This window comes from Pseudonaja textilis, chromosome 5 (assembly GCF_049901715.1).
Source record: "Pseudonaja textilis isolate UNSWEBS1 chromosome 5, rPseTex1.2, whole genome shotgun sequence".
NCBI lineage: Eukaryota > Metazoa > Chordata > Lepidosauria > Squamata > Elapidae > Pseudonaja > Pseudonaja textilis.
Genome location: NC_141994.1, coordinates 17334999 through 17347144, shown reverse-complemented (window position 1 = coordinate 17347144; position 12146 = coordinate 17334999). Strand labels below are relative to the sequence as shown.

At 41.0% G+C, this 12146-nt stretch overlaps 1 protein-coding gene across 4 annotated transcripts in view; it reads right to left on the bottom strand.

Moving 5' to 3' along the window:
- Positions 1–12146, bottom strand: part of PRR5 (proline rich 5) — an 81657-nt gene that overhangs the window by 19801 nt on the left and 49710 nt on the right. For all 4 annotated transcript variants that reach the window (XM_087934194.1, XM_087934195.1, XM_087934197.1 and 1 more), the window contains one exon: positions 8811–8891. In XM_087934194.1, the coding sequence (XP_087790320.1) occupies positions 8811–8891 (81 nt within the window). The remainder of the gene's footprint in view (positions 1–8810; positions 8892–12146) is intronic.

The following is a 12146-nucleotide window of genomic DNA, read 5'->3' as shown; positions in this document are numbered from 1 at the left end:
TGCAATTGGTCTTTTGTTCTTGGCAGCCTTTCGCAACATTGAAAGGCTTGTTCTTATCTGAGACAATTAGTTTTGAATGACTCTTGGCTGTGAATGCACAGAATTCATAGTGCCGCATTAAAAAGGTTTGCTTTTATACTTACTTTGTGTTTGTTTGATTTGAACAAGGCTTGGGTCAGAACAGTTTCCTGGACTGAATTTAGTTCTCCCGGGTCCTGCTCCAAGACTCTCACACCAGCTTCTTCCAAGTTTGAGGAAAGAATTAAGGCTCACCTTGGCTGGTGGTTCACTAAGCTGAGAAAATGGCCATGTTATATGCATGATGATGTAATGCAATCTCATCAATTGTGCTCATTTGCTACTTGTCCTGTGGGCAGCCATACATTTTCTTATTTCCTACATCCAAATGGGAAGGAAGAATCAGGGGATCAGCAAACCCAGCAGTTAAGACTTTGGTCTTAGAATTTGGGGTTATACATTTCTTGGCCTTTTAGAATTTGAGCCAAGATGAGATAGTAACAAATGTAGTCTCAAATCAGCCTCAGGAAATGGGTGGTGTTACCAAGTTCCTTGGTTTTAGAACAGGAAGTGCATCTTTCCAGTTCATAAAGTTGAAGATTCTGCTTTCTTGCAAATTTGGGGGGGGCTCTACCTAAGGATAATCATGATTTCATCTTCATAGCTCAATGTATTTTTAAGACTATACTTAAAGATTAATGAATACGCTCAAACATCAAAGCTGCTAATTAGAATAGTTTTTTTCTTTAAAAAGATATAAGGAAATATTTTTATTAGAAATAAGCAAAAAACACCCATCCTAAGTAAGCTTTTCTCTAGATCGATGGCCTTCATCTGAGAAAGAACAGGGCCAGAACAAAAGACAGGATCACTCAATTTTACTCCAGCCCCATAGACTCTGATAAACATCTGGGCACCAAATCAGATACTGCTGAGGTTCAGAGACCAAAGCCAAAATGGGGTACAGGAATCCTACCTCACTTGAAAGACTCTCACGGTAGGAGTGATCTACTCAAGAAGGAGCTACAGGTAATCCTTAACTTACAACAGTTCCTTTAGTGACCGTTCAAAGTTACAACGGCACTGAAAAAAACTGACGTATGAGCGTTTTTCACGCTTACAACCTTCGTAGCATCCCCATACTCCTGTGATTAAGATTCAGATGCCTGGCAACTGGTTCATACTTATGACGTTGCTGTGTCCCAAGGTCAGGTGATCTCCTTTTGAAAAGCAGAATCAATGGGAAAAGTCAGATCCACTTAACAACTTCATTACTAATTCATCAACTGCAGTGATTCACTTAACAACTATGGCAAGAAAGGTCGTAAAACTGGGGCAAAACTCACTTAAGAACAGAAATTTTGGGCTGAATTGTGATTGTAAGTCAATGATTATCTGTCTTGGGGTCTTAATTAGTTGTGATCAATTCTCACTACGCCTGAGTGTAAGCCAGGACTTTCCAAGGACTTTGTGCTTCTCCTTGATAGTTTGCATTTTTTACATTTTATTTGATTTCTCAATCGCTTACAAGATACAAGTATAAGAATAAATATAGTTTTGAATACATGAGATAGATACGTATAAGAAAAATAAAAATGAATAGGACAGGGACGGTAGGCACGATTGGTGAGCTTATGCACACCCCCTACAGGCCTCTTAGGAAGGGGGTGAGGTCAATAGTAGACAGTCTAAGGTTAAAGTTTTTGGGGTTTGGGGAAGAAACCACAGAGTCAGGTAGAGTATTCCAAACATTGACCACTCTGTTGCTGAAGTCGTATTTTCCGCAGTCAAGTTTGGTGCGGTTAACCTTGAGTTTGTATCTATTGTTTGCCCTTCTATTGTTATGACTGAAGCTGAAGTATTCATTTGCAGGTAGGACATTGCAATGTATGATTTTATATACTATATTTAGATTGGACCGGAGGCGGCGTAGTTCTAGATTTTCTAGGTCTAGAGTTTCAAGTCTGGTGGCATAAGGTATTCTGCAACGAGTAGAGGAGCAGAGAACTCTTCTTGTTAAATATTTCTGGACTTTTTCAATTGTGTTAATATCAGATACATGATATGGGTTCCAGACTGATGAGCTGTATTCGAGTATTGGTCTAGCAAATGTTTTGTATGCTCTAGTTAGTAGTGTGATATTACCAGGGAAGAAGCTACGTAGGATTAGATTAACAACTCTTAATGCCTTTTTGGCTATGTAGTTGCAGTGGGCTCTAGCACTTAGATCATTAGAGATGAGTACTCCAAGGCCCTTGACAAAGTTTGGATCCTCAACAAGGTCTTGACTATTTAGCTTGTATTTTATTTTCGGATTTTTTCTGCCAATATGTAAGACAGAGCATTTATTTGTTGAGATTTGAAGTTGCCATTTGATTGACCATGCTGATACATAGTCACACCAAATTCCATTCTGATCAGCGAAGTTCTTTTAAGCAAAAGGGAACTTGCATTTCAAAGGAGAAAAAGTGGGTGGGAAGCTCCCAAAACTGGTTCAGACTTGTTGATGGGGCTGCCTAGGCCTCTTGCACGGGCTTAAGAGAGGATAGATAGAGTGGTTCAGTTTCCTCTTCAGTTTCCTGGAGGCACAGAGTTCACTCTTCAGTTAAGTCACTGTGCTTCAGAGGCCGGACTCACAACTCATTCCAACTTGATATACTATCCTAACCCAACCTCTCCCATTCAGCATGTTGTTCAACCTTATCCAATTTTGTAATTTTTCAAAAAAGAAAACTATCCGATTTTTAAAATTGTAAATCTGAAATTACTATTGCATGAACCTTTCCAGAGTGTGTAACTTTTTTTTACTATGTAATTTGGTAGGATGGAGATATGTATGTATGTATGTATGTATGTATGTATACACATACATACACATATATACATATACATATATATACATAAACATATATGGATCTTTGGTTGTTCGGGTTTTCTCCGCGAAGATTCGGAAGTATCTGAGCAACGTTTCGATGAAGTCTCATTCATCATCTTCAGGCTTCTGTCTCCGGCTCTGTGCTTCTCAGAGTAATGTGAGATTCAGCTGCTTCCTCCTTTTAACTGCCAGTGGGGTGGGACTTGATTGGATGGGGGCTTGGCTGTGTTCTGATTGGGTGGGGGTGTTCTCATTGGTAGGGGGTTTGGCTGTGTTCTGATTGGTTGGGGGTTAGCCGTGTTCTGATTGGTTGGAGGCGTGTTCTGTTCAGGTGGGGGGCTTGGTTGTGCTCAGGTTAGTCTTAGTTGCTGGGGATTTGAGCTGGTGAGTTTTGATCTTGCTGTTTGGCTTCGAGTTCTTAGTCGTGCTGCATCTTCATAGTGGGTGTCGGTTTGCTTCATGTATGGCTCGGAGGGGTTTGAAGTGGGTAGTGATGCAGCTGCAGTGCAGCTTCTGGTCCATGGTCGTGTCTCATCTTCTGAGTGGGTGGGAGTCTGTTTTCATACATGGAAGTGTGGTGGTGGCATCTTGTGTGGCTCTCATGGGTGTGGGTCTGGTGTCCTTCTTCATGTTAGGTACTCGTCTGTTCATGAGGGCGGGTTTCCAAATGGCTGGAAGGCGGGAAGTGTCATCTCGTTTGTTCATGCTGTGTGGGCGTTTTCTATCTCTATGGCTTCTCTGATTATTCTGCTGTTGAAGTGTTCGGTTTTGGCGATAGTTCTGGTATTTTTAAAATCAATTTCATGTCCTGTGGCTTTGAGGTGTTGGACCAGGGAAGAGGTCGTTTCTTCTTTTTTTGATTGAGTTCTTATGTTCTTCAATGCGTGCACTTATTCTTCTGTTAGTTTGTCCAATGTATGTGGTAGGGCAGGCAGTGCAGGGATTTCGTATACTCCTTGGTTTTCTAATTCGATTTTGTCTTTGGGGTTTCTTAGGATGGTGGATATTTTTCTGTTTGTGCAGAATGCTGTTTTGATGTTGTGTTTTTGGAGGAACTTGCTAATTTTGTCTGTAGTGCCTTTTATATATGGGAGGAGGGCTTTGCCGTTTTCTTGTTTTCTGTCTTGGATTTTGGTTGGGGTTTCTTTTTGGATTAGGTGGGTAATCTTTCTTTCTTTGGAATCCATTGGCTGTAAGTACGTTGGTGAGAGTGTGTAGTTCGGTTTTTGGTGTTGTTCATCGGCTAAGCATTTTGTTCTGGAGATGAGTGTCTTGGCTACGGAATTGATCTGTGCTGGGTGGTGGTGTGAGAGTGCATGTAGATAGCGGTTAGTATGTGTTTTCTTCTGGTAGATGGTGTGTCCTAGGGAGCCATTGGATTTTTTTGTATACCAAGACATCTAGGAAGGGAAGTTGATTGTTGGCTTCTGTTTCCATGGTGAATTGTATTTTGGGGTGTAGGCTGTTGACGTGTGTGAGGAAGTTGTTCAGTTTTTCTTTCCGTGTGGCCAGATTATGAAGGTGTCATCTACGTATCTGAGCCAGAGTTTGGGTTTGTGGTCGTATTTTTCTAGAGCTTGTGTTTCAAAGTGTTCCATGTAGAGGTTTGCGATGACAGGTGAGAGGGGTGATCCCATGGGTGCTCCTTCTATTTGTTTGTATTTTTGTCCATTGTAGGTGAAGTATGTATTGGATAGGCAGTGGTTGGTTAGATCTAGGATGTGCTTGGGGGTTGTATTTGTTTTGGATGGCTGTCAAGGCTTCTTTTATTAGCACTTGGGTGAAGAGGGATATGACACCGAAGCTTACTAGTAGGTCGCTAGGTTGTAAGTTTTGTTTCTTTATGATCTCGATGAACTGGAATGAGTTCCTTACGTGTGAGTTGATGGATTCTGCATAGGGTTGTAGTTGTTTGGCAGAAATTTGGCCAGGTTTTGTAGAGGTGAGCCTATGGAGCTGACTATTGGTCTGAGTGGGGTTCCTACTTTGTGTATTTTGGGGAGACCATAAAGCTTGGGGCATCTGGATGATTTCTCTCTGGGTATGATTCGTTGCTGGATTTCTTCACTGATGGGGGAGGCTTTTATTTTGGATTTGGTAGTTTTTTTCTAGGTAGGTGGTGGGGTCTGTCTTTAGGGGTTTGTATGTGGGGTCTTGGAGTAGGTTGGTTAACTTGGTTTGGTAGTCAGATGTGTTCATTACCACTGTCGCGTTGCCCTTGTCTGCTGGTAAGATTATTATGCTGGTGTCTTCTTTCAGGTTAAGTAGTGCGGTTTGTTCTTCTTTGGATAAGTTGCTTTTGGGTGTTTGCTAGTGCAGAGGATGTTGGTGATTTCGAGTCTGATTTTGTTAGCATCATCAGGTTGGTTTTTGGTCAGGCTGGTTTCAACTCCGCATATGATGGTTTCTGTGGGGATGTGTTTGGGAGCGACAGCAAAGTTGAATCCTTTTGAAAGGACCTTGGTTTCAGCTTCAGTGAGGATCTTGTCTGAGATGTTGTGCACTGTTTGTTTCATGTGTGGCTGTGGTGGGGGGAGGAGTTGGTTTCTGGCGTTGTTGTAGTTTCCTGAGTTTGTTGGTGTGTGTGTCTGTCTTGAGGGTGGTCTGTGTTTCGGCTCTCCAGACAGCGAGTTGTTTGGATTTGTCCCAAAGTAGAGGGTGAATCTTGTTGCTGAGTCTGAGGTGGAGTGTGAGGAGATCTTTGTTGATTTGGTCTAGGAGAAACCTTTTTGTGTGAAGTTCATTTCTAATTAGGGCCAGTTCTGTTCTTTTAAGGATGCGTTTGGTGGCTGCTGTGTTGGTGTGGAATTTCAATTGGAAGCTTGTGGGAATTAAATTTTGATCTCGGCAGTTGCATAGGAATGCAAGGTCACATAAAATGGAGGCTCTTTGGACTTCAAGTTTTTCATAAGTCCTGGTCAGATGGTGGGTTTCCTCTTCCCTGGTCCAAAACGACCTCTTCCCTGGTCCAACACCTCAAAGCCACAGGACATGAAATTGATTTTAAAAATACCAGAACTATCGCCAAAACCGAACACTTCAACAGCAGAATAATCAGAGAAGCCATAGAGATAGAAAAACGCCCACACAGCATGAACAAACGAGATGACACCTCCCGCCTTCCAGCCATTTGGAAACCCACCCTCATGAACAGACGAGTACCTAACATGAAGAAGGACACCAGACCCACACCCATGAGAGCCACACAAGATGCCACCACCACACTTCCATGTAGAAAACAGACTCCCACCCACTCAGAAGATGAGACACGACCATGGGACCAGAAGCTGCACTGCAGCTGCATCACTACCCACTTCAAACCCCTCCGAGCCATACATGAAGCAAACCGACACCCACTATGAAGATGCAGCACGACTAAGAACTCAAGCCAAACAGCAAGATCAAAACTCACCAGCTCAAATCCCCCAGCAACTAAGACTAACCTGAGCACAACCAAGCCCCCACCTGAACAGAACACGCTCCAACCAATCAGAACACGGCTAACCCCCAACCAATCAGAATTACAGCCAAACCCCCTACCAATGACTTTTTTTTTACAGAAATGAACACACCTGGTGCACCCAATACACATATGCTTCTCCTTTCCCACTATGCTAAAACCAAAGTTCAGACAGTTTCCTTTAAGCTCCTGGTAACTACAAAGACACCTAACCAATGGGTGGAAACTAATCAAGGAAAGAAGCAACTCAGAACTAAGGAGAAATTTCCTGAGAGTTAGAACGATTAATCAGTGGAACAACTTGCCTCCAGAAATTGTGAATGTTCCAACCCTGGAAGTTTTAAAGAAGATGTTGGACAACCATTTGTCTGAAATGCTATAGGGTTTCCTGCCTGAGCAGGGGGTCGGACTTGATGATCTCCAAGGTCCCTTCCAACTCTGTTATTCTGTTAAATAATAGCATGGGAAAACCACATTTGTCCTCCATTCTGCCCTCCTTCAAAGAGCATGAAGAAATAGTATCAACCTCATAACACCACTTCTAGTTTGGAACATCTTAGTCGCTAGAGTTAACTCTGATTTTCCTTAACACACCTTAGGAGCGAGCTAAAGGTAGTCCTTGACTTACGACCATGATGGAGCCCAAAATTTCTGTTGTTAAGTGAGACATATATACATATACATACATACATACATATATACATACCTATTACAGAAACACTCCTCACATGCACTTTTTCCTATGCAATGTTCCATAGAACATATGTTTTTCTGCCACTTCAACAAATATAAACCAATTCTGTCACGTCTATGAATTAATATGGACTTTCCCTTTTTCCTTGCCAAGAATACCAGATGTCCCCATTCTCAGCTGATTTCTATCATCTCTGCTATAAGGCAGCCTAAACTTCCCAACAAAAGTGCCCTTTTTTAACACTTCTATTTCTAATGACATTCGACAAACATCACAAAAATCAGTGCTGTTGAACGGTTGCTAAATGAATGATTATAAGAAGGACCACCTGTATTCTTCCTTATACATTGCATCACTACTTTTTCTCTAGAGATACTAATATTAATTAAAGCTTTTCCATAGCTTTTAGTATTGTAATAGTTCTACATATTTTAGATTGGGTAATTTTACTATCCTTATTCTCAACAATCCTTTAGTTGCCTTATATAAAATTGCATCACCCTGTTAATTTTATTCTTAAACTTTAAATTACAATTTCACTTGCATTGTTATATCATTTTATAGCTTGTTTTACACTAATAGCAATAGCACTTCAGACTTATTACCGCTTTAGAGTGCTTTACAGCGATTCACAGGGTCAGCCTCTTGCCCCCAACAGTCTGGGCCCTCATTTTAACCACCCCAGAAGGATGGAAGGCTGAGCCTGGTGAGATTTGAACTGGCAAATTGCAGGCAGCAAAAGAAGCCTGCAGTACTGCACTCGAACTACTGTACCACTGTGGCTCATCAATGTAAACTTTTTTGTTGGTCAATAACTGATATAAAATGATGGACTGACAGGCTTCCATGCAAATTTAAAGCCCAAATGTTTGACAATTTGCTTATGAGGATTCTCTCCATGGGAAATTAAATCTGTACTGGCAGCAAGACCTGTCTGGGTGCAGCAGAGAGCATTCTCCATTTCTGCCTCCCTACCTGGCCTTACACATTTGCAATAACTGACTCTACCCATCACTGGGTCTGTGCTTGGATTTTACTGATATTAGAGGAGGCAGAAAAGAACTTTGTCCTCTTCTCATTGCACAAAGGGCATGGATTCTGCAATCTGGGCCAAAGCTGCTATATAGACATCAGATCCTATCAGACACCTATGGGAACAACATCTTACAAGCGAGGACCAAAAAGCCAAGATGACGCTCACCACCTTCTTACTGAAGCTGCCATCTTGACTTTTTGCCCCAATCTGCAGATGGCAAACCTGCAACTAACACAACCCATCAATGGCAAATCACTTGTGCTGATTTACCCCCAGCCTATCAAGTACTTAGAAAGTGAAGGCTGGGCAGCACAAACAAACGGCAGCCAACTGACTTAAAAGCCAGCCATTGACACACCCCAATCAGCATTTAAAAAGCCACATACAACAGGCACTGAAAATACCACACACACACTCCACTAGACACCAGTTCCCTGAAGATGGGCTCCAGTGTGAGTTCAAAAGCTCAGAAGACAAAATCTCTGGTTCTGGTGACCGATTTGCTTTGTTTGTATTATTGGGTAGATCTTATCTTTCCTGACCTGTTCTTTTTCACCCCAGCGACTTTCAGGTACATCGAGGACTGTGACACGTGCATCGTCTTGCACAGATTATTTAAAATTGCTGCTGGCTGTTAATCCATTCAGTCCAGTCAGTTGTTGAGAGAGCTTAGAAAACAGTGAGAAATTTATCTAGCAGCAGGGATAGAAAATGTTGATGTACTCACCTGACTCCTTCATTGAGATTGTAAAGATCGTGGTCTGCGAGCCCCTTTCTCTGAAACACAGCTATGACTCCATTCTGGATACTGCAGGAGAGATGAAGAAATATAGTCTGAATTCCTAATAATAATAATAATACTCCAGCAAGCACCGTTTATTTGGGGAGGCAAGAACCCACAGCTGCCACAGCTGTTAAATTAGACTGTCAAAAGAAAAGATAAAAGAATCTGGAGTAGAATCTTGAGGTCAGCTTCTCCTTTCCCACTATGCTAAAACCAAAGTTCAGACAGTTTCCTTTAAGCTCCTGGTAACTACAAGGACACCTAACCACTATGTTTCAGTCATCTGTAAGTTGTCTGACTCAAATGGGGTGGCATGTTCCAATATCTCAGGGGCTGCTCCAAAGAAGAGGGAGTCCACCTATTCTCCCCAGCACTCCAAGGCAGGACAAGAAGCAATGGGTGGAAACTAATCAAGGAAAGAAGCAACTCAGAACTAAGGAGAAATTTCCTGAGAGTTAGAACAATTAATCAGTGGAACAACTTGCCTCCAGAAATTGTGAATGCTCCAACCCTGGAAGTTTTAAAGAAGAGATTGGACAACCATTTGTCTGAAATGCTATAGGGTTTCCTGCCTGAGCAGGGGGTCGGACTTGATGATCTCCAAGGTCCCTTCCAACTCTGTTATTCTGTTAAATAATAGCATGGGAAAACCACATTTGTCCTCCATTCTGCCCTCCTTCAAAGAGCATGAAGAAATAGTATCAACCTCATAACACCACTTCTAGTTTGGAATAACTTAGTCTCTAGAGTTAACTCTGATCTTCCTTAACACACCTTAGGAGTGAGCTAAAGGTAGTCCTTGACTTACGGCCATGATGGAGCCCAAAATTTCTGTTGTTAAGTGAGACATTTGTTAAGATAATTCTGTCCCATTTTACAACCCTTCTTGCCACAGTTGTTAAGTGAATCACTGTAGTTGTTTCTTTATCTGATTTTCTGATTGACTTTGCTTGTCAGAAGGTCGCAAAAGGTGATCACGAGACCCAAAGACACCGTAACCATCATAAATAGGAACCAGTTGCCAAGCATCCGAATTTTGATCACGCAACCATGGGGGGATGCTGCAACGATCGTAAGTGTGAAAACTAATCATAAGTCCCTTTTTTTTTTCCAATGCCATTGTAACATTGAACAGTCAGTAAATGAACTGTTGTAAGTTGAGGACTACCTGCACTTTTTTTATCCACATCTTTGTACATTCTTGAGGCTGCTTAGCTTAAATGAAGCGTAGGGCTGCTCCTGTGCTTTTTAAAACCAAATTGCACAACCTCAAAACCAATATGGCACATCAGGGGCAGGGCAGAGGAGAGGAGTCAAAGTAAAACAATAAAAATGCTATCAAAACCTGGCACCTGTGTTTTGCTTTAGTAGCACAAGTCCACCACAGATGGTAATATGTGCCAGATTTTTGGTTACATTTCCAACATTTACTAAACAAAGTTTTGAACATTTTGTCTAACCTAGCAGGTGGTAAATACCATTTATAAAACATTTTTCTTTATAAGAAGTTGCCATTGTTAATTTATAATTTATTTCCTCTATATTTTGCCATTTCTCTAATTCTATATTATATCCAAAGTTTTTTGCCCACTGTATCTTTGTTTCTTTCACTTGTTTATCTTCCATTTTCAAATTTAATATAAAGTTATATAGTTTCTTAATAAGTTTTTCAATGGAGTTCAACAATATCTGATCAAAGTTTGTTGGTTCTTTATAAAAGCAATACATTTTCACATCTTTATCATATCTAGATTGTATTTGCAGTTGAGGCCACCATGATAATTCAACACCCTCTTGTTTAGATTTTAATTCCCCTTGGTGTGCACTTCTTTTGACACAGCTGCATGTAGATGATAGGGACAATTTTTCTAATTAAGCAAATGCCTTTGCAATGGGCCTGTAATGATTCTCAGTCAATCAGGTTGCGGTTTTCCCAAAGTTCCTTTTTTCAGTAGGCAACTGGAGTTCCTTGTTTTTTCTTTGAAGACGTTTCACTTCTCACCCAAGAAGCTTCTTCAGCCCTGACAGGATGGTGGGGAATGGAAGGATTTATATTCCTTGCGGACAGCTGGCCGTTTGCATCCTTTTAGAGGGTTGTTGAAGCACTTGGAGGTTTCTCTGTGTCCTCTGGGTGCATTTGTAATGCGGCACTGCAATCCAGGTTACAACAGGACAGTTGCTACAATGGATGTGTCTGGACGGGCTGTCTCGTTTTGCAGCAGAGACAGATAGCTACTCGGCAGAGGAAGGGATGCCAGCGAGGAACAACAGTAGGAAATTAAAACTGGCAGTGACACCAGCAAGGTGGAAATGCATAAAAAGACCAAAGCAGAAGACACATTTTGCTCTTTCTCTCTTCCTTTTCCTTTCTACTTTCACTTCGTAAAAGCAAGCAAAGAATCTTAACATTTGAACTCTTCTTGAGGAAAAAAAAATGCCGCATCACCTCGCTAAGATGCAAATCTTTGGTTGATACACTGAGAACAAGTTAGACTTACTGTTTTCTTACAATTAACCTGCAAAAGCCACTCCTCACCTACAGTTTAAAATCCCACATATGTGTTGATATGATCTTGGATTAGAGCATTTTACATTTCCCTGGGCTTTAGTAATGCTTTGTACTTTTTTTAAAAAGTCCCATGGTAAAGCATGTCTACCATTGATTCCTAAGAGGCTGTAACCATGGAGCTTTTTTAAAATTAAAAATAATTCTCTTGCTCAATTTTTGGGTAAATTCAGTGGCTACATAGTTTACTTCTCCACTCTATCTACACAGAAGTCTGAAAATGCAGGCCTTCTTTTTTGTTTTAAAATCTGCTTGCCTCTTAGATACAACTTTTTAAAAGTGTGGGTTTATTCTTCCATGATTGATATCATTAAATAAAAATAAAAACAAATTACACAATTCCTGCAGATTCAAGAAATCCACCAAACGTGCATTAAATCGACCCTAAATCTGAATACCAAATGAGAATAAAAACACATAATAAATTTAGGGGTACAAACACAACAAATTCAGGAAGTCAGTGAAATCTAATAGCAGCCTTGGTGTTTACAATGTATAATCTCGATAATGCTAGCATCTTGAGTGAAGCAGAATTTATCTCTTTTCTTTTACATTTATGGTTTACTTTTTTTCATCTTCCTTGAGAGTGGAAAACTAAGGCAAGGAACAACCACCACCTACAGAATCATGGTTCTGCACTTTAAATGAGTTGGACTGCAGCTTCTGTAGGTGTCAGAAGAATGATACCACAATGATATTGTGTGCAACACGAC